This window comes from Eublepharis macularius, chromosome 2, assembly GCF_028583425.1.
Source record: "Eublepharis macularius isolate TG4126 chromosome 2, MPM_Emac_v1.0, whole genome shotgun sequence".
Lineage (NCBI taxonomy): Eukaryota > Metazoa > Chordata > Lepidosauria > Squamata > Eublepharidae > Eublepharis > Eublepharis macularius.
In genome coordinates, this window is record NC_072791.1 from 13,361,828 (window position 1) to 13,388,826 (window position 26,999).

Genomic DNA, 26,999 nt, shown 5'->3' on the forward strand with positions numbered 1-26,999 from the left:
ACGCCTACAGTAATATTATGGAAATGCATTCCAATTACATTTGTTCTCAATATTGAAAGTGGGCTGGTGAAGGGCAATTCCTCTCATATGTAGGAGTCAATGTGGGAGAGGAAAGAGATAAACAGCTTGCAACCAGAGAAACCTGTAACACATTCTTGTTGCCCGTGTCAGGTAGAAATTGCAGTCAGTCAGTATGCAGCTGTGCTGTCTTGGGCTGGGCCTATTTGGGAGTCAGATTCCTTGGGGAGAATCCGGATGTTGGAGAAGAGAGTTGGGCCCAAGCTACAAGTGACGAATGACACAGGTTGGACAATTGTCAGCTTCCCTCAAGTTTTGATGGGAAATGGAGGCATCCTGGTTTTGCAGCTTGGCTCTCCGACTGCTGTCCAATGGACTTTTCAACTGTCACTTGTCCAACATTCCGCCAAGCTGCCTACATTTTCTGAGTTCCACCACCTCTTTTCCCAGAAAAAAGCCCTGACGATAGGTGTAGCTTTTCCTCCCCTGCTGAATTTGTCCTCGTCATTTTCTTGCTCTTTAAACAAAAATGATGCAGAGAGAGAGAGAGAGAGAGAGAATTGTGGAAAAGCCATGCATGCCTTCCCAGTCTAAAACAAAATTTGAGGAGTGGCTATTAAGGCTAGGTAATAGTTCAATGTGTTATTCATTCGACAGACATACTGCAAGAAAAAGGATATAACCCAAATATGGTTGTTGTGGGTTTTCCGGGCTGTATTGCCGTGGTCTTGGCATTGTAGTTCCTGACGTTTCGCCAGCAGCTGTGGCTGGCATCTTCAGAGGTGTAGCACCAAAAGACAGGGATCTCTCAGTGTCACAGTGTGGAAAAGATGTTGGCAGGTCATTTGTATCTACTCAGGAGGGGTGGGGTTGAGCTGAGTCATCCTGTAAGAGTTTCCCAGGGTGTGGAATGCTAATGGCTGGAGGCTTCACTGTATCCTGAGGAGGTTCTTTTGCATATGGATTGGTGCTTGATGTGCTAATCTTCTCTGCAGGGCTATTGTCGAGTATAGAGTGTTTTGTTAGCCTGGTGTTTTTCAGAACTGGAAACCATGCTCTGTTCATTCTTAAGGTTTCTTCTTTCCTGTTGAAGTTTTGCTTATGCTTGTGAATTTCAATGGCTTCCCTGTGCAGTCTGACAAAGTAGTTGGAAGTGTTGTCCAGTATTTTGGTGTCCTGGAATAAGATACTGTGCCGTGTTTGAGTTAGGCTATGTTCAGCCACTGCTGATTTTTCAGGTTGTCCAAGTCTGCAGTGTCTTTCATGTTCTTTTATTCTTGTCTGGATGCTACGCTTTGTGGTCCCGATGTAAACTTGTCCACAGCTGCAGGGTATACGGTATATACGCATATATCTTGCTGAATTACAGTGATTCAAACTTCCTGTAAAACTGCTTGAGCTCATGAGGGAGGAGAGTGTTGAAAAACTTTGTGTTTATTTTGTTGTATTTTTAATCTGTGTGTGTGTTATGTGCCATCACGTCACCTCTAACCTATGGTGACCCTCTGGATGAAAGGGCACCTCTCAGATGCCCTATCATTAACAGATAGGGTTGCCAGCCTCCAGGTGGTAGCTGGAGATCTCCCGAAATTACAACTGTTCTCCAGGCCACAGAGATCAGTTCCTCTGCAGAAATGGCTGCTTTGGAAGATGGACTGCTTTGGAAGAGGCCCCTCCCCTCGCCAAACCACGCCCTCTCCAGGCTCCACCTCCCAAATCTCCAGGAATTTTCCAACCTTGAGCTGGCAGCCCTATTAACAGACTTGCTTCTGTTCTCTTCTGACATGCCTTCTTTTATTGAGTCAAGCCGTCTCATTTTAGGTCTTCTTCTTTTCGTAGTGCCTTCCGCTTTTCCTAGCATTATTAACTTTTCCAGAGAATTGTGTTTTCTCTTGATGTGACCTAAGTACAATATTCTCAGTTTTGTAATTTTAGCTTCTAGGGAGAATTCAGGCTTGATTTGATCTACTGCCCACTTACTTGTCTTTTTGGCCATCCATGGTATCAACAAAACTCTCCTCCAGCACCACATTTTGAATGAATCAATTTTCTTCCAGTCAGCTTTCTTCACTGTTCAACTTTCACATTCATACATAGTAATGGGGATAACATAGTTTGGATTATCTTGATCTTGGTCCCCAGAGAGACATATTTATCTTTAAGGATCTGTTCTCATTCCCTCACAGCTGCTCTTCCAAGTTTCAGTCTTCTTCTGATTTCTTGGTTGCAGTCTCCCTGTTGGTTGACGATTGAGCCAAGGAATAGAAAATCATGAACCATTTCAATTTCCTCATTGTCAGCTTTAAAATTGTGTAATTCCTCAATAGTCATTACTTTTGTCTTCTTGATGTTCAGCTTGTAATCCTGCTTTGGTGCTTTAACCTTCATCAGTAGTTGTTTCAAGTCTCTCCTATGTTCTGCCAGTAATGTGGTATGATATTCATATTTCAAATTGTTAATCTTCCTGCCATCAGTTTTCACTCCATCTTCTTCTAGATCCAATCCAGCTTTCCTTACGATAAGCTCTGCATAGAGGTTGAACAGATAGGGAGATAATATGCATCCTTGTCTGACACCTTTGCCAATTGGAAACCATTCCGTTTCCCCGTATTCTATCCTAACGGTGGCCTCTTGTCCAGAGTACAAGTTGTGCATCAAAACAATCAGATATTGTTGCACCCCCATTTCTTTTAACACTATCCATAACTCTTGCCTTGAAACCCCTATGATGAGATTTTTAATCTATTTTATCCAGGGCTTTTTTTCTGGGAAAAGAGGTGGTGGAACTCAGTGGGTTGCAAGCACAGGACCACACAATGACGTCACTTTGGGTCATCTGGAACGAGGAGGGAGTTTTTTAAAGTTTAAATCGCCCTCGGAGAAAATGGTCACATAGCTGGTGGCCCCGCCCCCTGATCTCCAGGCAGAGGGGAGTTTAGATTGCCCTCTGCACCACTCGGCACGGAGGGCAATCTAAACTCCCCTCTGTCTGGAGATCAGGGGGTGGGGCCACCAGCCATGTGACCATTTTCAAGAGGTGCCGGAACTCCATTCCACCGCGTTCCAGCTGAAAAAATGCCCTGATTTTATCTATTTTAAATCAAAAAATAAAATAATAACATTTTTTTTTGGTAGTGATGGTATGAACCATTGTGTCATTCCACTTTTGTGTTTTTAGAGACAGCTCCACGCTGAAGATATGAAGGTATGAGAAAAACCTAGAAAAATTGGGAGGGGAAACCTTTTCATTTACTCTAGAGGATTTCCCCCCTCCCAAATTTAATGGGAAAAATGGAAATTTAATACTGTGGGGAGTAGGGGTGGAGATTCATAAGACATTTTTCTCTTTCAGAAAGACTGAAATGGCTTTTTAAGGTTTTAATCATACAAAATGTGAGTAAAATATTAAGTTCTTTATGTAAGACATAGGTTTATGTAAGACAAACTACAGCATTAGATAATGATATCTACGTGTTCTGTGAACATCACAACAAATTTTCAAACATTGGTCTGAAATGTCCTCCAAAACAGCTTATCATTAACAGACTTGCTCAGATCCTGCAAACTGGAGGACGTGGCTTCTTTTATTGAGTGTAGCCATCTCGTTTTAGGTCTTCCTCTTTTCTTACTGCCTTCTACTTTTCCTACATACCCTATTTTTCAGTATTATAAAAATTTTACTTTACAATGCTTCTGATCTGCAAAAGCGACCTGAGAAAAATAGGGGGAAAACTTAAAAGTAAATCTGGGACAACAATAACCAGTCAATGGTACTGAAGGAGGGGGGAAGCCAAGCTACAGCAAAAACCTGGCGTGAAAGAGCTCTGTGTGAGACTGTTCAAGGCTGTTATTTTTCCTGGGGAGCATCCTAGGGTTACCAGCCACAGGTGGCAATGCCCCAGGAGGAATTCGGGGGTGGAAATAGGTGCGCTGGCACATAATATCACTTCCGGCGAAAACCAGAAATGGCATAATTATATCAGGGGCACCACTCTAGAATTTGCTCAATACTCTATGGTTAACCCATATAGTTTTGAGTGAATCCTAGTGTCACTCCTGATGTCATAACATCACTTCCCCCGCCAGAAGAATCAGTGGGGGGTCGTCTGCTAAAGCCTGCCTAGAGCATCCGGGCAATGTCAGGCCTAAAAGCAAAGCTAGCGCTAAACCCATCAAAGACAATGAGGTTAGAAGTATGTAACTTTGTTTAGGATTGCAGTATGAATCAAGTCCGTGATTTTACGAGCACTACAAAATAGGGATTTTCCTGGAGAAACAGGGACAGCTGCTTCTGTTTGAAACCATCTTGCCTTAAATATTTTCAGATCCCTTTCCCATAGATGTAAGCATCTCCCATACCTCCTCTGATGCTGCTTTCAAGGAACACAGAGGGCAGCAGGATGAAGAGAGCAAAAAAAAACCCCAAATGAACAACCAGAGACGTGCAAATCAATTTTATTTACATGCTTACTTCTGCATTTCCCATCTCATGAATTTTGCTCTTCGGGGAGGAAACTACTCAGTGTGTAAATTAAGAGATCAATAGTAGTCTGAACAAATGTGGTGAGAGCTGCTTTTCTCCAAGCGATAAATCTGGATGGGATGTACGGCTGTCAGACTAAGTGATTCCACTGTGGAATAAGCAGAAGATTGGATTTTGCTGGTAGATCGATCTCTTAATTTAGACATTAAACAGTTTCCTCCCCGTGGAGGAAAATTCATGAGCTGAGAGAATTCAGAAACCACCTTGCAAAGAAGCAGAATTCTTGTTTTTCGATTTTCAGCCTAGGCAGTTAGATCAGCAAGGAACCCACCTTCCTCAATTAATTACAGAACATCCAAAGCCACCTTGAAGAATGTGTACTCACCCACAGGTGTTGATGGGAGGGTGGATGATAATGTGGGACTTAAAATACCCTGCTTAAGGTATCGTCTCTCTTATCTAGCAGCTGCATAATTCCATTCTGGTATTGTTTACCGTTGTTGGCATTTCATTCTGTGCTACTTCCCCAGATTCCTTGAAGGTTTTCTTCGACTCAGTGGTTTTCAAGGGGATCATTTTCCTCCATGGGCTATTTACATTAGAGGAGTCATTGTATTCTCTCCATTTAAAAGGATCCCAGGTGTCAGGCTGGGAAGGGCATGTTTCTGAAGGCCGATTCCCACATTAAAAGCCCTCATGACATGCGTGCGCCTGCCTCTATTGATCAGAGGTGCACTGGGAAGGTCAATGCTTAGAACTTAGTTCCCACATTCACGCGAGCCTCATTCCAACCAGGAACATGGCATGAGGGGAAAGGGGCTTGTACCGTTGTCTGGAGCCTGTGGCCAGCCTGGATTTGGTCCATGGGAGTCCACCACCTCCTCCTTCCCCCAGAACAACCAATGGCAGGACAGTTGGCTCAGACCCCCACTCTGGGATGACTCAACCCAGACCCTTCTCCCACATCTGAGACCTGGGGAGACCCCTGCGGGTGCCCCACCAAGATGGTGGAAGGCCAGGAGGTGGCCCCCATCCAGGAAGAACCTCACACCTTCTTCCTTGAGTTGTTTTCCCAATCTGCAGTGACCCCAGGGAGGGGGGGGTGCTTTTTCAACTGTTTGGAAAATTCCAGTAATAGCAAGAAGAGCCATGTTGGATCAGATGAGTAGTCTCACCAAGTCCAGGGGTCATTTCATAGAAAAAGAGCTGGAGGAACTCATTAGCATATGCCACGCCCCTTGTCATCACCAGAAGTGTGTCATTGGCCTAACTGATTTGCATATGCCACACCCCCTGACATCACCTATCCTGGCTGTTTTGGGCCCAATCCTGGCCATTCAGGGCCGAAATTGGGCCCAAAATGGCAAAAAGGGGCTGAAAATGGCTGAAAAGGGGCCCATAACGGTCAGGATCAGGCTGCTGCTGAGTGGGAGAGTGATCTACCACATGTCAGAGACCCGATCCGGGCCGTTTCGGCCCCAATCCGGGCTGAAACGGGCCCAAAATAGCTGAGAGTCAGGTGGGCGGGGCCACCTGACATGTGGCCTCTTTGGGGAACTGCCAGAACTGTGTTCCTGCACGTTCCCCCTCGAAATGAGCCCTGACCAAGTCCAATATTTTGTTTCACACAGTGGCCAGCTAGTTGTCATAGAATCATAGGTGTGGAAGGTACCTCCAGGGTCATCTAGTCCAACCCCCTGGAGGAACAAGGAACAGAGCATAGAGGCCCAGGTCTTCCACTAATAGTGCCTACTAACACTGGATTTCAGAGCTTTACTGCCCCCCCCATTGATTGTGAAGTCTCCCTAGTAGTCATTAATGGACCTTTCCTCCATGATGGGCTAACCTGCTTTTAAAGCTAACACTCTTTTTAAGCCAGCACGTGTCTGATGGATTGGGGTGGACACATGGGGGGCGGGGAGGGACAGTGAGCCTTGGTAATGTATGAAAGTGCCTTGAGACCTTTGAAATCTGCTGCTAGGTGGAGCAGACCATAGCAAACGGACAAGAGTCTGGCTTAGCATCAGTAAGTTTCATGTCTTTACATTATGCTTCTTAGCTGATGTTGCCGAGCTTTTGTTTAGTATATTAACAAGAGCAGAGAGGGGTCAAAGCATGGTGGAAGCATTCCTGATTTGTATGTGAAAGGTCTTGGGTTCAACCCCTGGCATCTCCAATTAAAACCTTGGCTGGCTTTAAGAAAAAATCTCCTTCTGCTCGAGTCCCTGGAGAATCCTAGAAGGTCAACACCGAGGATGCTGCTAGAATGATCAATGGTGTGACTCGGTGTCAGGCAGCTTCATAAAGGACCCACTAAGCCAAGCACGGTGGCCCAGGAGGGGCCTAATCTCTTGCTATTCCTAAAAAAATTAGAGCAGCTTCAAGCAACAAATGCACAGTTTGATTATATAAGGATTTGATATCATTATATCTAAGGCTAAATTCTTGGTGCTGGTGCTGATCATGGAAGGTTTCCAGGCACATAGCAGAAAGTATAATTTTGTATATCCACAGGAAACTTCCTTCCTTTATTTATTTAAAACATTTCTATGCCACCTTTCCACCCCATTCAAAGTCCCCAAGGTGAGAAACATAAAAACATTCCAAATATTAAATATGTGGGGGAGAGACCCAACAGGAGGAAAAATCATTTACTTACTTCACTTATCCCCCACTTTTATCCTCAGTGGGGACATAAAGTGGTTTACAACATCTCCATACAACACCCCTGTGAGGTAGGTTAGGCTGTGAGTGTTTGACTGGCCTAAGGTACCCAGTAAGTTTCCATGGCAGAGTGGGGGTTCAAACCTGGGTCTCCCAGATTGACACTCTAACCACAGCACCACATTGGTGTAATGACCCCGAGTGCAGAGGTCAGCAGAATCCCTCTTCTTACAAGAGATCACTTGCTTATCTTAGCGAGGTCATCAGATAGTGTTGTATCCACATTGCATTTGGCTGCCTCTCCTTGATGGAGTGGTCACCTTAAGGTCCCTTCGCCATAAATATTTTTACCATAAAACTGCATGTCTCCATTTATGAGCTCTGGTCGTGGCGCTTTGGGTAGGAAAATATTCCTCGTTACCGCTGAAAATTTAACGTTTGTTTTGCTTAGTCAGCTTTGCTGAGATCATTTGCACAGATCTTTCGACAACGGTTGTGCAAATACATATGGACGTCCTCACATGCCTTAGCCGGGAGGCTTTTCAGTCCATTGACAGCCAGCGTGGCGTAGTAGATAGAGTGTCAGACTAGGATCCTGGGAGACCTGCGTTCAAATTCTCGCTTCTACAATGGAAACTTGCAGGGTAACCTTGGACCCCTCACACCCTCTCAGCTTAGACTACCTCACAAGGTGGTTGTTGCGAGAAAACAGAGGAGGGGAGAATGGTGTTCTCAGCTGCTTTGAGTCCTACCTGGGAAGAAAACCGGGATAAAAATAAATAAATGCAAATGCACGCATTTATTCTCCCCTCTTCTGGCATTTGTATTCTCTGCCATTACTGTCTTGTCTGTATTAAAGCTTGCCTGGACAAGACAGGAAAAGAGAGACGCTTCTCGTGCCTTTGCAGGAAGTGTTCTTTTGTAATCAAAGTGCCCACCCAGTGAAAACAATCTGATCCACAAAACGTTCACGGAAAACTTGCTTTGATGCTGTTGCCCATGAATTTAATATGGTGGTGGATATATGTCCTTGATAGTGGATTTTATATAGTCACTCCCCTGATCATCTGTGATGAGTAACATCTGCTTCCCAGATAGTCAAGGGAAGCCTTTGAAATACTTTTAGATATTTTTTGTCTATTTTTTTCAGACCACATTGCTATATAGTGGTGAAGTGGTTGGGTTAGAACCACCACTCTGCTGGTTCGAATCCCACTACTGCCACAAGCTGTCTGTGATGTTAGATAAGCCACTCCACTCAGCCCCAGCTCCCCAGCTGTATTATAGGAATAATAACACTGACTTGGTTCACTGCTTTGAGTGGGGCACTAATCTGTCTAGAAGCATAATTTTTTATGGGCAAATAGCCTCTTTGCTTTACTGCCAAGGGTTTAAGAGAAATAAACAAGTAAAACTAGTGTTTTGTGCTAGAAGCAAGGAGATGATGATGATGATGATGATAAATTTATATACCGCCCTTTAGGATGACATAACAGAGTGGTTTACAAAGTATGTTATTATTATCCCCACAACAAAACACCCTGTGAGGTGGGTGGGGCTGAGAGAGCTCTGAGAGAGCTGTGACTGACCCAAGGTCACCCAGCTGGCTTCAAGTGGAGGAGTGAGGAATCAAACCCGGTTCTCCAGGTTAGAGTCCTGCACTCTTAACCACTACACCAAACTGGATCCTGCCCTTCATCAGGAAGCCGGTCCATCCTGACCCAAATTCAAATCCCCACTCTGCCATGGAAGCTGGTTGGGTGATCTTGGTGGAATGAACTTTATCACTTCAGACAGCTGATGGTGGATTCCAACTCTGAATATTCTTTCACTTAAAAAAAAATCCAAGCAAATGGGGGTGGGTGGGAACCCTAGTCCAGCAGGAAGAAAGGTTTTGCTCTGTTCTTTGCTTGCTATGCTGGCTTTCTGCTTGCAAGGAATATTGTTTTTCAACATAGAAACATTCAGCAATGTGATCCTCCACTTATTGCCTGAAGTGGGTGCAGTTCAGTCTATCGTCTCAGCTTTCTGCTGTGTTATTCTGGTCTCACTCACCTGCATGTGTAAACCAGGCTTTACCGTGCAGTCCTTGACAAAATTACACCTTTTAAAATCCATTGAAATCATTGGGTTTAAAGGATGTAACTCTACTTAGGATTGCCTTGTAAGTTTCTCACGCCTTCAAGTGTGAGACATCACATTCCCTGCAGTGCTTATCACAGAGAATTTGGGCTGGCGTTACCATGTCCCAAAGTTTGATATTTAGGATATGTTTGTTTTTCTGAGTTAAAATTGAAGGGATGCTGCCTTAAAACTGCATGTGGGTTTATATTTATTAGAGAAAAGTCTGGATACTGATACAATATTTCTGACAGAGCAAAATATGTTTCTCAAGCAATATGAGTTTGGTGGCTTAAAAACATTTGTGTTTGTAGAAAACTGGTTTCTCTGCATGTTGGGATCTTTAGCACACAGATCGCTCTTTCATGGAGGTAAAGTTGTAACAATAAGTTGGATCCAAATTAAACTGGCCGTTTCCACTAATCGTTCTGCAGACCCCTCCCCTCACATCATTCCTTAGGATCCCCTCTCCCCTGGAACAGTGTTTCATTTTTTTTAGTTGTTTTATACTCCATCTTTCTCTGCAATGGGGAACCAAAGCGGCTTACATGGTTTTTCTCTCCTCCGTTTTATCTTTCATTTTTGTCGAGTGGGTTGCAGTGGGAGGCGAGGAGGGGGGAGGCAGGAAAGATCCATTCTGCAGCTGTAAAATTTAGTCTGGGTCCAACCCAATGAGTGAAATGCTTGAAATGGACTGCAACAAAGGACACTCCATTGTAGGTCCTCCAATGTCTCCCCTCCTCTTCTTAGCTCAGGAGAGAACGGGCTGAAGAGCACAAGGCAGTGGGCTAAAGCCTGCAAACGGAAGGTTCAAAATAAGGCACGCAATCACAATTTTTCAAAGCACACTTCGGTATCACTGTTAAGGGGAAACTGTAGTTATACAGTGTGCAATTCTTCATATTCTGATTCAAGAGAGTGCTTAGTAGGTTTTTTAACAGGGGCTCCTCTTCCCCAAACCTCTGAAAAGTTAGTTAAATTCCATCCTACCTTCAGAAAGTCTGGAATGACCCCATAAGGGGCTCATCAAGGGTAAATGACCGCACAAAAGTACCTTTTATTGGCTTATTCAGAGCAAGGAGAAGATAGGATGCCTGACTTTCGGAAGAAGGGAACTCTGACTCTCTAAAGCTTATACCCTGAAAATCTTGTCGGTCTCTAAGGCGCCGCTGGATTCAAATCCTGCTGGCTTACTGTGGTGCTCACATATTGTTCCATCATTGCTCCCTTCAACTGTAAATCTCAACTAAAGGCTTTTGGGTTTTTGTTTTTGTTGTTGTTGTTTTAATTCCTTAAAACAAGATTCCTACCTTGCCCTGATCCTGACTAAAAAAAACAACATAAAAAGCCTGCTTACAGTTTCTGCTCTTATCCAGAGCCAAACTATAAGTGACTCCTGACACAAGTTGGACACTTGTCAGCTTCCCTCAAGTTTTGGCGGGAAATGTAGGCAGCTTGGCGGAATGTTGGACAAGTGACAGTTGAAAAGTGCATTGGACAGCAGTCGTAGAGCCAAGCTGCAAGACCAGGATGCCTACATTTCCCATCAAAACTTGAGGGAAGCTGACAAGTGTCCAACCTGTGTCGGGCGTCACTTGTAGCTTGGCTCCCAGTGTTGCAATCTCCCTGTCCAAAGGAATATGTATCAACCCTTATTAAGCTAAGATGGCTCGCCCCTTTCCCATCTAGAAAAGTTCCCGCAGCTCTGATTGGCTGGCTGGGGTTTGCATTAGAGCAGAAACTTCAGGATGAGTTGAGAGTCCTGGAGAACAGGTGGAACTTTGACACTCCTTCATTCAGCCTCAGCCATGCTAGAGTACTGTTGGCTCTAGCTTCCTGCCTAGACTCCTAGACTTCAACCTTGAGCAGAGCAGACACATGATTTTCATCTCATCTGTTTCAGTCCCTGGAACCTGAAGGACTGTGTCCTTCCTCTGAGTTTTTCTTAGAATTCACAGGAATAGCCAGACAACTACCATTGTGCCAAGTGCTGGCTTTTATCCCCTGTCATTACGTCCTTCCTTGTTCTTCAGGAGGGCTATTTTTAACCCACCCTGTTCATGCTTCCCCTTTCCACAATGAGACATTGCGCCCACAGATACCTTGACAGGCACTCGGGCCTCATTCCAGCGGATGACTGGTTTGCAAACCAGTTTGCTTTAAAAGGAAAGAGCAAGGCGACTCTTTCCGAGTCACACTTGGAAAACCACTGCATGGGAAGGGCCAGAGAGTAGATCTTCACTGAAAAACCCAGATTTACATCCTATTTGGTATCATTAAGCCTCTTCCTGCTGTTTTTTGTATGCCTCTCTGCATCAATCCCCATTTTTCTGAATTCCTTGTCTTACTCAGACGTAGGATATTCAGTCACAAGGAAGGGTTTTCTCTGGCTCCTTGTATACATAAAAGACAGACAGCATGAAAAAACAATAAAGTGGACAGTCAACTAAAACAGTCGAAAATCATATACAAGCCATAAAGATGAACATGGAAAGATGATAAAATATGAACATGGCCAAAAGAACTTTAAAAGCATTCTGGAAGAATCAGTAGCTTAACCAATAGCCTGGGCAAACAAAAACTATTTAAGTTAGGTCTTTTCTGCATGGGGCTTTTTCGTTGGTTCTGGCCCCATAGGGCATCGATTTCTCTTCAGAGTTCTGCATGTACAGTCAAAACACCCCGATTCAGTCTCCAAACTGCTTCCCAGACTTTTTTGTCTTCCGCATGGAGAAAGGCTGCATCTGCAGCAGAATCGATCTTTCCCTGGCTTTTCTCCCTGTGCACATACCCCAATTTTTCCCCCCAGCAAAGTCAACCCAGGGCTCTTTTGAAGTGCAGAATGCTTTCTTTGGTGTGAGGCCTGGCCCTGCCTTTCACCCTCCCCTTTATTCCCCTGTGTCCTGATTGGTTGAACAGCAACCAATCCATTTTTTCATTATTTTTAAAAAATTAAATAGCAACGCTGCAATGTTGGTGCCTTAAAGGGAAAAAAAAGCCCTTGCAACTGCCAGGGGAAAACGCTGCAGTGCAGCTAACACAAAAACTCTGCAGAGAGCCCCGAATCCCCTTGATATCTTCAAGTTTTCAACTGTGCTTCCTGTACTTTATAGTCCATTCTTTTAAAAAAAATTTAAACAGCGACACATTGGTGCCATTTAAAACCACAAAAAAACCTTGTAAGTTTCTTCTGCAATCAACTGAGGAAACTGACCAGTCCTCAGCCATCTAATGAAACTAACATGTACCCCAGAAAGTATTTTTCTAGTGCAGAAATACAGAATTAAAGAATCAAAGCACTACATAGCCAGAACCAATGAATAAAGTAGATCCAATCCTCATGGATTGAATATGCAGAATGCCTGATGTAAAGTTCACCATATGGAATAGGCCCTAGTCCCCCAAAATAAGCAGGGCAGCCTCTGGGTAAACTTTCAGAATATGAGTGGTCCACGGGAAAGGTGCCACCCTCAGAAAAGCCCTGGGCAGTAACCAGAACAGCTTGGGATGAAAATAATAACTGGCAGGAGGGACCATAAAATGAACAAATCTTCCTCCAGATAAGATGCCCCTCCCTCATTTTAAACCTTTCCAATGGGCCCAATCTGTTTGAAAGTGGGAATTGATGTGAAGTCCTGTATATGAAAAAAAAAGAATGGAAACACACATGCACCCATGGGTTCAATCCATTTTTAAAATTGGCCTACGAGACACGGTAGGCCATACTACATGTTAAATATTTCTTTCCCCTTACTTTTTAAACTCAAACTGAAAAACAGCTTGTGAGGTAGGCATTGAGAGCCGGGGGTGGCAGGATGAACACTCCCTCCTCTCAGCTTCTTTCTTATCCACAGATATAGGACCTGAATTTCTGCTTAACCATGAAACTCTCTGGGAGGGCTTGGCCATTCATTTACACTCTCAGCCCTGCTGCCTCACAGGCTAGTTGTGAGGATAAAATGGGACAATCCTTTTTATTCTGTTGTGAGTGCCTTTGAAGGAAGATCAAGTGTGATTACTATTAATAATAGTGTTTAGAATACCAGAACTAAGCTTTTGAGTGATATTGAAATACTCAATTATTTCTGTTTGATATGCATTCCCACATTGCTCATGAGAAATGTATTTGCTCTTCTGGAATGATTTGTCACAACGTCTCTGTGTCCTTAGACTTCTACGGGTGGAACTCTGTGTTCAGCAGAGGCTCCAATCAGGCAATCTGAGGGCCAAGCTACAAGTGACACCTGACACAGGTTGGACACTTGTCAGCTTCCCTCAAGTTTTGATGGGAAATGTAGGTGTCCTGGTCTTGCAGCTTGGCTCTCCGACTGCTGTCCAATGGAGTTTTCAACTGTCGCTTGTCCAACATTCTGCCAAGCTGCCTACATTTCCCATCAAAACTTGAGGGAAGCTGACAAGTGTCCAACCTGTGTCATCCGTCACTTGTAGCTTGGCCCTTAGTCTCCACTGAACAGTGGCAAAGTGGTTGAGCTACAGTGGAGAGTCCAGTTTGAAGTGGGAGACAGTCAAACCTCTCTTCAATGGCTTTCCCCCAGCCAGTTTCCCAAAACAACTCTGAAACAGATGCAGCCAATGCAGAGGGAATAACAGAGGACAAAATTTCGGGGACCTGTTGGGGTGCTATGAATCAAGACAAGTCATGTGATTTGTTTTTATTCAAAATTTAGGTTTAGTGTAGCATGGAGGCCTGAGGGAGTCGATATATTGTTGAAGGCTTTCACGGCCGGAGAACGATGGTTGTTGTGGGTTTTCCGGGCTGTATTGCCGTGGTCTTGGGAGGGAGTCATTGTCTGAGGGACTGGGTTATTCTCAGCAGGCCTGAGGAAAAGAGGGAGGAGGTTACTCTGTCCCATACCTTCTTCATTGCAATCTCTGGGATGCCAATCACCAGGCAGGGGCTGGAGATCTCCTGGAATTACAGCTGATCTCCAGATGACAGAGATCAGTTCCCCTGGAGGAAACGGCTGCTTTGTAGGGTTGACTCTGTGGCATTTTACCCTGTTGAGGTCCTTCCCTACCCTCTACCTCAAAATATCTAGTAATTCTCCAACCTGGAATTGGCAGACTTAGCCCCACCCACTTTTCAGTTGTTTGGTAGAAACCCTGGTTCTTTGACATGGTGTTGGAGACACCTAGACTTATTGTTCTGGGAGACTTCAACATCCATGCTGAGTGTTCAAAGTCAGGCCCGGCTCAGGAATTTATAGCTTCCCTGGCAACTCTCGCCTCTCGCAAATTGTGACAGGCCCTACGCATGAAAGAGGCCACACGTTAGACTTAATATTTTGCACTGAGCCTTTAAGAGGAAACCTTGTTTCAACATTGGAGGTTTGGCCTGAACCATGGTTAATGTTGTTATCCGCCCTTATCCTTGCGGGGAGGGCGGAATATAAATACGATTAAATAAATAAATAAATGGTCAGATGTGCTGAAGGCAAAAGCTAATATAGCCCCAACTCCCCACAAAACTGGGGGTCTAGTAAAAATGATTCACCCACAAAGGCTCAAGGATCCATCTAGATTCCAAAATGCCTTGGGGGATTTTAGAATCCCAGACTCATGCCCCATGGAAACTGCTGTAGGAACGTGGAACTCAAAGCTCCTTGAAGCTATTGACACCATTGCTTCTTATCAGCCGATCCAGCCCTTGGGACAGACACCAGCCCCATGGTTTACCATGAAGCTGGCTGACTTAAAGAGGGTTGGTAGACATCTAGAAAGGCACTTGCGAAAACTCGCGCAGAAGCAGATAGAACATGCTACAGAACCCACTGGATGGCGTATGAAGCAGAAATGAAAGTGGCAAAGAAATGTTATTTTTTGGCAACTATTGCGTCAGCTAATTCACAACCATCCCAATTGTTTAAGATATCCAGACGCCTCCTAACCCCTAAATCTGAACCTTTACAGTCCCAATAATAGATAGTTAGCTGCGAGGCCTTTGCTAAGTTTTTCGCTAATAAAATAGCACGAATACGCTCTGATCTAGATGCTAGCTGCAATGCAAGCAAGATAGAAGAAATGATAAATGCACCATCCAGCTTACATTTGGATTGCTTTGAACCAATCACAATGACAGATCTTAACAGGATCTTGATGTCTATGAAAACCACTACTTGTGCGCTCAATCCTTGCACATCTTGGCTGTTAGCATCAAGTAAGGACCACATAAGTGAACCACTGAGGTCTATTGTAAATCAATCACTAACTCAGGGCAGCTTTCCCCGGCAGCTCAAACAGGCGGTAATCTGTCCTCTACTTAAAAAAACATCCCTAGACAAAAATGATGTGGCCAATTATCGCTCAATCTCTAATCTGCCCTTTCTGGGCAAAGTGATTGAGAGAGCAGTAGCTGACCAACTCCAGACCTTCTTGGATAACTCTAGCGCTCTGGACCCTTTCCAATCAGGATTCAGACCAGGGCATGGGACAGAGACAGCACTAGTAGCGTTAGTGGATGATCTCCAGCTGAATATAGACAAAGCCTCTTTATTGCTCCTCCGGGATCTGTCTGCAGCCTTTGACGCAGTAGACCATGCCATGCTGTTGAGGCATTTAGAAACAGAAGTGGGCATCAAAGGATGTGCCCTGGACTGGATTAAATCGCTTCTCTTGGAGCGGACTCAAAGGGTGGCCGTTGGAGATCAACTATCTCCAGAATGGGAACTATCTTGCGTGCTTCTGCAGGGCGCAATCTTATCTCCCATGTTATTCAACTTCTATGTAAATAAAGCCTTTAGGAGAACTCATTCGCAGCTATGGAGTTGGATGTCACCAATATGCAGATGACACCCAACTCTACATCTCGCTATTCAGGTCCCCACAGGATGCAGAAGAAATCTTAGATCGCTGCCTGACAGCCGTGGTGAAATGGTTGAAAAACCAACAAATTGAAATTGAACCCAGACAAGACTGAAGTGATGCTTGTTGGGAAGGCAGATCTTGAAGGATATTGTACTCCCCACTTTTGATGGAGTTTGTTTGACCCTTGCTGACTCGGTTAAGAGCCTAGGAGTTATACTGGATCCAGCACCACTACTAGAAAAACAAGTTCAGACAGCAACAAAAAAATGCTTACTACAACCTCACTCTAGCCTGGAAGATGGCTTCTTATCTTGACATGGCTGACCTGGCCACTTGGATTCATGCTATGGTAACATCAAGGCTTGACTATTATAATGCTCTATACATAGGTCTCTCATCTAAGTTAAATAGGAGGCTCCAATTAGTGCAAATTAGCTTGGCTATTATCAGGAGCAAACAGGAGCATGAACATAACTCCCATCCTATAGCCGCTCCCTTGGCTACCCATCAGTTACCATGCTCAGTTCAAGGTATTAGTTATTACAGACAGTTCTTCACCGCTTTAGTCTGGCATACCTATGGGACCGCCTCTCTCCCTATATTCCTCCATGGCAGCTTCGCTCATCTGAACAGGGTCTCCTGCAGGTGCCAGGCTGCACACAGGTGAAGTCAACAGCAACCCGTACACAGGCTTTCTCTGTGGTGGCCCCTATCCTGTGGAATGACCTGCCTGAGGAAGGCAGAAGAGCCCCCACTCTCCTGGATTTTCATAAATGATGCAAAACTGAACTATTCAAAAAGGCTTTTTACTCAAATGAGAGGGCTGTATTGTAGAGATGGGGTCTCAGATGTTTTGCTAATGAGTTAGGGACTATAGACTTCATCACTATATTGCCTTACATGTTGTCCGCTGCTTTAAATATGTACTCCTGTGTACCACCAGTGTACCATGTTGTCTAATGTTAGTCCTAGAATTGATTATGTTCTGCTTCACTATTTTGTCTACTCTGTATTGGATTCTTGCTAATACTACGTCTTTTAAACTTGTATCTATTTACCCTATGGCATTGTTTATGAAATGTCCCCCTGATACTGTATTGTACTTGATACTGATTGTACTAATCTCATACTGTGTAATCTGCCTTGAGTCTCAGTGAGAAAGGTGGACTATAAATGACATAAATAAATAAATCTACACCTAAACACATTGTTCCACCCAATTTTGCAGAAAAGAAAAACCAGCCAAAAAGCAATAATGTCCTAAGTGCCTAAAAGCCGCATCAATGTAGTCTTTTTTTGAACAGGCATTTGGCAATAATAACTTCTGCTTGTCCATTTATAGTCTAAAAGGAGATGCAGAAGGGGAAAGCCTGGGGGAAAGTAGAGGTAAATTATACCTGAGAAGCCCGAGCATAGAGTTGGGAGCCCTGGGTGTAGAAAGAAGATTGGGCACTGACAGAACAGAAGAGGACAAGAAAGAAGAGATGACGGGTGATTTTTCAAGAGCTAAGATAAATCTGGGGCTGAAAAAGAAAAAGTAATAATGTCAGACTTCGAGATGAGCAATTTTTAAAACTCCTTAAAACCAATGTCTTTTGTGTGCAGGAACTCTTCAGAGGGACAGGCTTTTTAAAAACTTTACCCGGAAACGGCAACGAGCCATGCGCAGGCGAGTCCACCAAGTCAACGGACACAAGTTTATGGCCACATACTTACGACAACCCACATACTGTTCACACTGTCGGGAATTCATCTGGTAAGAATGACTTAAAAACTGGTTTTGATGCAAGTTTCACCTACGACGGTATCTCCATTCATCTCTTTACCGGCCATAATCCAATTCTCACACAGACGCAAGTCTTAGCTTCAGAAGAGATGCAGGGGGGAAGTGCCAAAGAAGTTGTGCCTGCCACTGAGAATTTGGAGATGGCTTTCTGTGCAGCAACCGGGATAGCCCGACTTGGCCTGGGCTTGTCAGAGCTTGGGAACTAAGCAGGGTCAGCCGCGGTCAGTACTTGGGTGGGAGATGACCAAGGAAGGTTGATGTTGTTGTGCAGATGAAGGTAATGGCAAACCGTCTCTACTCATCTCTTGCCTGGAATACTGCGTGGAGGGGGTCGCCATGAGTCAGTTGCAACTGGAGGGCACATCCTTCTTCTTCTTGTACAGAGCTGCCAAGAATTCCACAGTTGGCCTCTGTCAGTGCTCTCAGGATAGGGCTTCTTCCACAGCCTGAGAACATCAGCTTTCATTCAAGGAAAGCAAACGCCTAGTTCTCAAGGTCTCAGAGATGAGGTTGCATCTCTTATATGGGTTGCAGAAACTAGCTTCTTCTGGAACAGATCAATGCCCTATTTGGGTCTCAGGAAAAATATAAATCTCCATCAAGAGTGGGTTTTTTTCTTTCTTTATTGCAAAAGTGAGTAGTGGAGAGCGCCTTCAAGTCATAGCTGACTTATGGCAACCCCTGCTGGGATTTTCATGGCAAGAGACTAACCGAGGTGAGTTTGCCATTGCCTGCCTCTGCAACCCTGGTTTTCGTTGGAGATCTCCCATCCAATTACTAACCAAGGCTGACCCTGAGCTATCTAGGTCAGGGCTTATTGCAAAGGTATCCTTTGATTAAACAATCCTTTCAGTAATTACTCGGCCTCTTCCTGATTACTGGAAGGGTGGCCAGCTTCCTGGAGGAAAAAAAAGCCCTATTTCTTTAATATAGTGTTAATTGCATGTTATTTATGAGATGATGTTATATACCTCCTATCCATTTCCATACATTAAGACTCTATTAAAGACATTTTTCTCCAGCTCTGTTGGCAAGCTAGAATTGCAAACTCTAGTTTAGGAAATCCCTGCAGATTTGGGGGTGGTGCCCCAGGGATGGAGTTCAGAGGAGATGATATCAGAAGCTGCCTTTCCTTCCAGGGAAACTGATCTCTGAAGTCTTGAGATAGTCAAGTTGAAAGATAGTCGGACTCTAAGTCCTTTTTATTATTATTATTTTATCAAACTCATACATTGTCTGTTTTTCCTCTTGTGCAGGGGTGTATTTGGGAAGCAAGGATACCAGTGCCAAGGTACAATGCCACATCTTCTATCCCTATGCAATCCCCTTTTGAAATGAACAGAAATTGCACAGTGTAGTTCTTGGTGGAGGTGTGCCCGAAATTATTTTAAAAGATTTTTATACTGACTTTTTATTCATTTTAACCCACTAGAAATCAATCTAAGGGCCAAGCTACACATGACAAATGACACTTGAACGGCAAGTGTATTTCTCCCTGTTCACTTGCCCTCCACTCAATCCACTTGCCGTTCAAGTGTCATTCGTCATGTGTAGCTTGGCCCTAAGATGAAGTCAGTGTCTTAAGATACTTTAGTGCTTTTTTTCTTTTTTCCCCCACACTGCAGAAGCCCACCAGCCATAGTCATGGTAGCTAGTTTAGGTGGCTTTAAAACAAAATGAAACAAAAGAAAGCAAGAGAGATTTGTAGAAGATAAAGGTATCAGCAGCTACTAAGCGTGATGATGTAATCAGAACCTCCATGTTTAGAGATAATACCTTTTTGAGGGCCAAGCTACAAGTGACAAATGACACAGGTTGGACACTTGTCAGCTTCCTTCAAGTTTTGATGGGAAATGTAGGCGTCCTGGTCTTGCAGCTTGGCTCTCTGACTGCTGTCCCATGGACTTTTCAACTGTCACTTGTCCAACATTCCACCAAGCTGCCTACATTTCCCATCAAAACTTGAGGGAAGCTGACAAGTGTCCAACCTGTGTCATTCATCACTTGTTGTTTGGCCCTCAGTGCCAGAGGTTAGAGAAAAGCCGTAGGAGAGGGTTGTTTCTCAGCTTCCAAGATGCAACAGCTGGTGGGATCATGTACTCAAGCAATCTTGGTTAGATCAAGAAAGGCAGGCCCATAAAAATCCTCTGGACTTCTCCAGAACAGAAGGGCGGTAGGCATAGTGTGCCCATTTCAAGACCAAAAAGAGTCCACGGCTAACTCCTCTGGATCTATGACCATTTCAAGACCGTCTGCTTTGGCAGATCAGGCAATTCTGTTTGGAGACCTTTCTGCACAGGCTATTTGCCCTGGGTTTGAGGCTGTTCAGAGTTTTTTTCCTGCTTCATTTCCCCAGCTTTTCTCTGATCTTTCCGAAACCTGTTTTGCTGTGAAGTTTGGGGAAAGATCACACCTAAGCCTGGATCAGCAAGAGAAAATCAGCAAGAGAATATTGTTATTATAACAATCTGTATCAGGTTCTCTGAATTTCCAACTTCTATTTAAATAAATAAATAAATAAATCTCTTGCCCCTTTTGATATGGAGATATAAGGGGAAAGGCATCAATGCTGAAGTAGAAGGACGAAGGCATATCTCTGCAATGAAAGGGGCTAGAGACTTCCTTTTTGAAATGAAGGCTGGGAATTCAGAAGACCTGATAGTCAGATTGTTGTAATGGTAAAATATAAAGATACTCAATTTCCAAATTAAAAAAGAAACCCTGAAAATCCCTGATTGTGTGTGGGGGGATGATGGTTTCTGCCAGGGGACCTGAGAAGGGAAAATGCAGGGGGGCATAACATGTGGAAGCCATTCTGCTGCCGTGCTATATTGGCAGCCATAGCAACAGTGGGAAAACCACGCAAGCCTGCCCCATGCGGAAAAGTCATATAGTTGCATGTTAGTCTTTGTGGCTTCTGGCAAACCGTCTCCTTCCTTTTGCTTTCCAGTTTGCACATGTGTTGTACACAAGCGTTGCCACCATCTCATTGTTACAGCTTGCACATGCCAGAAAAATAACAAGCATGTGGACATGAAGGTAAAGTGAAAATTGTAATTATGGGCTACTTGTGGGTGGTGTAGGGGTAGCTGTTTGCAGCCCTGGGAAGGGGCCATGGCTCAGTGAGAGAACATTTGCTTGGCATGCAGCGGACCCTAAGTTCAAATGCTGGCATCTCCAATTAAAAGGGATCAGGTGGCAGATGATATGACAGACCTCCATCTAAGACTCTGGAGATCTGTTGCCAGGCTAAGCAGACAATCACAGTGCTGACCGTGATGGACCAATGGTCTGATCCAGTATAAGGTAGTTCATTGTAGGAAAAGTTATCACCCTTTTAATCTTGTACTTTATTTGATACATTTTGAATTGTGTGTACATTGATGAGCACAAATCTGTTTGGAGGAAAAAAAGATTGTTCAGATGATACCTAGTTTTGGTTTGATGCAAGAATGTGTAAGCTGTTGAGTAATGCAGAAGTCTTTGTCAGGGAAACTGGAACTGGACAAGCTTTTAGTTATACAGACAGAACACTTTCCCGGGCAAAATGGGAAAGTAGCTAATTCAGTCTTGCAGGGAATCAAATTTTATTAATATTGCCCAATATTAATTTTATTAATATTGCCCAATATTTTATTAATATTAATTAAATTTTATTAATATTGCCCAATATTAATAAGATACTGACAAATCTGCATGAAATGAATTTTATTTTTTTAATGATTTCTTAACACTGTTTCTCATGGACGTTCCATCAGCAAATTGATTTGAAAGTTTTAGCATCTTATATTGTGATTAACTTTTGGAATGTATTTGCCCTCACAACAACCTTGTAAGGAAGGTCAGCATTATTTTCTGTTTTAAAAAGGAAAGGCAGCTGGAAAGGGAGTGACTAATGATTCCGGCGCAGAGAAATACTCGAATCCAGATTTTCTCAAGTTATGCAAAGAAGTGGCGTTTTTTTTCCAGCATACTGTTCTAAAATTGTATTTTCAGTAAGGATATTGTACTGGGTTTGCTTGGTAGAAAGATCTGAGATTAATGTCGGTTGTTTTGTCAAATTATAGTAATTTTAATATGGTTGGGGGGGGGTGTTGTGCATTTTAAGTTGGTTTGTAATCTGGAGTAAAAAATGAGTGAGGTTAAAAAAGTTAAATAAATACCACTTTGGTGGTGGAAAGTGCCATCAAGTCTGGCTATATAATTACTAGATTTCCAATAAGTGTAGTTTTGTTTCCCCCCCCCAAAATGATTAATATTCCTTCAATACATTATAAAGATACACACAATAAAAAGAATATTAATGGGTAGGAGGCCAACATGTCTACCTGGAACATAAAAACGATGTGAAATTAAGAAGTCTATTTCTCATGTTTTGCTGCAAAATCCATTATCTGCACAACTTTCAGCCATCGTGTGTCTAATCTGGAAGTATCTCCGTTTGGCTCGTAGGCCATCAGTTTCAACTGTGAGCAGATCTCTTTTGCTTTCATTGGCCAGTCAGAGGGTTGCCAGACACCCATGATGGTGGAGGATGGGGGGCACCATTAATACGATGGCATTACGCCACTTCCCAGAAAAACCCAGTCGTGACGTCACACTGCTCTAGGAGTTGCCAAAAACTATGGTTACCCCATAGAGTTTCTGGCAATTCCTAGAATGTCGTGACCTCATCACCCAGTTTTCCCTTGAAGTGATGTGAGACCATCATCAATGATGTAGCCTGTCATGAGTTTTTGGTTTCTAGTTCCTAGGAAAGACCAATCTGGCTGTGGTAATCATATGTAATGCTTGAAGATTTTTAGATACATCATCTACACAATTTAACAGTAAACTCTCTGGTTTATAGGGAACCTGTCTCTCCAATCCGGTTCTCTAACTCCAACTTCTTCAACTCCCATAACATTTTTCTGGTTAAGATTACCTGAGGAAGCCATTTGCAGAACATGTTGGGATCTAAAACGATCAATAAACAACTCTCCTATTGCATTTTACTCTTCTCTTTTCTCTTGTTGAAACTTACTGGTGTGGCCCTCTACGTCCTGACTGTTGTTGGCATTCCAATAATTTGTTACCTGTTTACAAATCCATCACACGTGAGGAAAAAATCCTAGTTTTGCTCCATCTCCTTAGTGAATCTTTAACCAGTAGCTGAGTTCTTAAATCGTTCTACTGAGTAAATGAAGTCCTTTTAATTAAAAGGACTTAAACTTTCTAAACTGCAGCTTGCGACTGAAACCCATTGTTCTATCTATCTGTTTGTTTTGGAGGAAACCAATTCTCTTTCCTCTTCTCCACCTGCCAAAGTGAGGCAAAGGTCAAGGCAGGGATAAACAAGAAGCACTGGCATTCATTGAAATTTAAATTCCAGAAGAAAAGCCTTGTTGTTTTTCATTTTTTCCCCTCAGGCTTATTTTTCTTGTTGTGAAAAGTCAATGTGTTTCTGTATCTTACTAAACGGGAAAAAAAGTCTTGTGGTATCTTAAAGACTGAGAGCACAATCCTAAGTAGGTTTACTCGAAAGTAAGGACCATTGACCTTCCTCTCAAGCACCATCAGTTAGGACTAGAACCTTATTGTGGCATCAACCACAACAGTCAACATGTGTGGCTCACAGGAGATTCTGTCACAAAACATTTGCTAAGTTGTTGTTTTGGATGCAGTGGACTTACGTGGCCCCACTGGGAGTGATGCACTACTTGGCATTTTGTAACCAGGGGCTAAAGTAAACTGGAAAATGTACTGTGTGTTATTCGTTCGTTCGTTCATTTTTTCATTCATTTACTTCATTTGCCTTTATTCGAGAAACTCAAGGCAGATTACAGAATTATAAAAGCCAGTGCAAAAGACTGTATAATACGTACAATGAATAATACAATAAAGCTGGATTGCATAAATTAAGAACAATGAGGCAGAAACAGTGTGAAATGTTGCATGAACTGGATTTCACAGTTAGAGAATGCTGGAGTACAGTGCAGATGCTAAAATTTGTCCAGTGAACAGGCAAGGCCTAAATTGCACGGGCAATACATTAAAAACCTCGTTGCCTAAATAGAAAGTCCCCTTCTCACAGAATTAATAGGACTTTCCTTCAAAGTTCCTTTCATTTTTGTCACAGATGTAGCTAGAAATATAGGGGAATCATTGCTGGATTTGACCAAGCAGATCATAGAAGATCTTTTATACAAAGAAGCAGGGCTAGTCTGGTCCTAGAGCTAGACATGCCACAAAGGGAGCCTGCAAGCCTAGAATAGAACAGCCTTGGAGAGGGGCATAAAACAGAGGAGAAACACAGTTGTGTGGGCTTGTGTAGGTTAGAAGAGCAGTTTAACCCATATCAGTAGATATTATTTGTTGAGGCCTAGGTGCAGAAAATGTCTGAGAATGACAGAAATGTCCAACTTCTTAGAAGTAAATAAATGATTCGAGGATGGGTCTATTGGTTGGGGGCCAAAAGATATATATATTGATGAGAAACTTGTAATCACTCATTTTACCTTTGTTTATATAAAAAGTAGCAAGAATGAAGTAACGACGTTCATATATTTTAAGAAAATGTTTCAAGTGTGGATCATCTTGTATGGTGTTAAAAATGATAAAGATAATTAGCTAGCCAAGAATGCCTTTACGAAGTGGGACAGTTAGCTATTGTTAGGAGATGATCCTAAAATCCTACAAATATGAGAAGCTGAACTGATCAGGAGCTTCTTCCAAGAAGGGACTCCTTACCTGTGACCTGCATATCTTTGGAGTAAGAGACTTTCTTGGACTCATATAACCACTCTTCTTCATGATCTGTGCAGTTATGATGACTGGTAGGATTTTTTGTCGCTTTATCTAACGTCAAGAACGTTGAATAATTATGTTTTAACAAAGGCTCCGAATGGAAGCAGAGATTCTGTAGTAGTATTTACTTGTGTACTGTACCCAGTAACGAATCAAAGATGTTAATGAAGTGTCCCTCTTGCCAGGAGTTAAATGATTTGATATAGGAAAGCTAACTCAGGTGCTTAGGGCTTTTAAGAAAACAACTTTATCTGAATCAGGCCTGACCAGAGTCAACCAGAATATTCTTTCTCACTGATTTCTGTTTCTGTAGGTAACCCACCTTTCCTGTTTCTTATTCTTTCCTCCTCAGATTTCCGAGCAGAGATTTGGAATCAACATCCCACACAAGTTCCGAATCCACAATTACAAAGTGCCGACTTTCTGTGATCACTGCGGTTCCTTGCTTTGGGGCATAATGCGGCAGGGTCTACAGTGCAAAAGTAAGCTGAGAAGTCTATGTTTTGTGACTTTCTTGAGTGGGGCAAGATTTTCCATGTTTAGCAAACACCATGCCCACCTCTGTTTCGGCTAAGGGAGGGAATCCTGATCCTAAACCATAGGCAGAGGCAATTCCTACAGTGCAATGCTATGCAGAATTATTCCAGTCTAAGAGCCAAACTAGATATGCGTTGGCAAACAAGGCCTGCCTCCTGCAGGTTCAGCTGGGGGAAACAGGGCAAAAAAGGCTGAAGACCCCCCTCCTACTGCAGCATACATATAAGACAAATTGGGCCCAGCACACATGAGAATCTCAGTTCCCCAATATCACATGTGTCTGTAAAAAGGTCTCCATTATTTTAAAAAAACCCTGAGCCTCCATAAACTGGTAGGAAGGTAGCAGAGTAGCATCAATTGCAGAGAAAACGTGATGAGTGTTTGGAGCTTGCTGGCTGGTGTGAGTGTGTGAGAGAAAATAACAAACTTACACTTAGTTTAAGTTTAGAAAAGAAATGAGAGTTCTTTATTATAGGAACTCCATACCCTGATAGGAAAGAAGAGTGACAGAGTCCTATCTGCCTATTTAATCTAAGGATGGGCATGGATTGCAGGACAAGTCCTGCATCCATGGTGCGAAATGGAGGGAAGAGATAGTTGTGTGACAAAGAGAGGAAGAGAAGGGAGTCATGAGGAGGAAGTCCTGGGATTAGCTATCTAAACATCAAAGGGATAGTTCAGGGCAGTAAGGAGTAAACAGATGCCCTGGCCTCTCTGTCTTTCTGTCTGGTTTATCCCCCTCTAAAATCTGAGGAAAGGGGCAGCGTTAAATCCTCCTCTTCTGACAACAGTCAGGTTGGGGTGTCCTCCTGTTGGAGTAAAACAATATCCCGTGTACAAAGATAAGATGATCCTGCAGAGCACAGCAAGCTCTAGCTAGCCAGGACTATAGAGGGAGAACCTTCATTCTAAAGGGACTTTTTCTTGTCTGGCTGCAGAATGCTATTCTTAGGCTTGTCTTGTACCTCTCTGCACACTCTCAAATAGTAAGGCAGCTAGTTTTGTTTCATCTGTTTTCTATCCAGTATGTTAGCTCCATTAATGATGCTTTGGTTTCTCTAAATCAGTTCAGCGTCCTGACTTTCTGCACAGGCACTCTGTCAATACCCTCACCCCCTGGACTTATAGCAGAGTTTGGCCCCAAGTCCGCCGAAGTCAATGGGCTTAGACTGCAGTAACTCAGTCCAGGATCACACTGTTAGGGTACTACAACAGGAGTTCACATATTTTGTGCTCAGAAAGTCCCAAAGCTCAATCCTTGGCATCTCCAGGTGGCCAGACCTTTCTCTTCCTGATACTACAGAGAGCTGCTACAGAGAAGACAAGAGCGAGATGGACCAAGGCTCTGACAGTGCAAAACAGGTTCATGTGTGTTCACTGTGCTGGGTGCCCTCTGTATGGATACCCTCCACTGCATGCCAGAAGATGAGCAGTGACATCAAAAACAGGGAGGGAGTCAGAAATCTCTGGGATTCCCTGATCTGTCATGTATCATAGCTGACAATTGCGGGAAGAGGGCGGGATGTGCAGGGTAGTTCCCATAGCTACAAGGAGTTCGCATAGCTACAAGGAGTAGACCTACTCAGGGGTCATTTTGTAGAAAAAGAGCTGGAGGGACTTATTAGCATAACTCATTAGCATAATTCATTAGCATAACTCATTAGCATATGCCATGTCCCTTGATGTCACCAGAAGTGTGTCATTAGCATAACTGAGTTGCATATGCCACGCCCCCTGACATCACCTATCCTGGCTGTTTAGGACCCAATCCTGGCCATT

General features: G+C 43.4%; 1 protein-coding gene across 1 annotated transcript in view; it reads left to right on the forward strand.

Annotated features, from left to right (window-relative positions):
• PRKCH (protein kinase C eta) overlaps positions 1-26,999 on the forward strand; it is a 162,361-nt gene that overhangs the window by 62,322 nt on the left and 73,040 nt on the right. The window contains exons 3-6 of the mRNA XM_054972392.1: positions 17,717-17,867; positions 19,154-19,188; positions 20,848-20,936; positions 25,036-25,165. Coding sequence (XP_054828367.1) covers positions 17,717-17,867; positions 19,154-19,188; positions 20,848-20,936; positions 25,036-25,165 — 405 coding nt within the window. The remainder of the gene's footprint in view (positions 1-17,716; positions 17,868-19,153; positions 19,189-20,847; positions 20,937-25,035; positions 25,166-26,999) is intronic.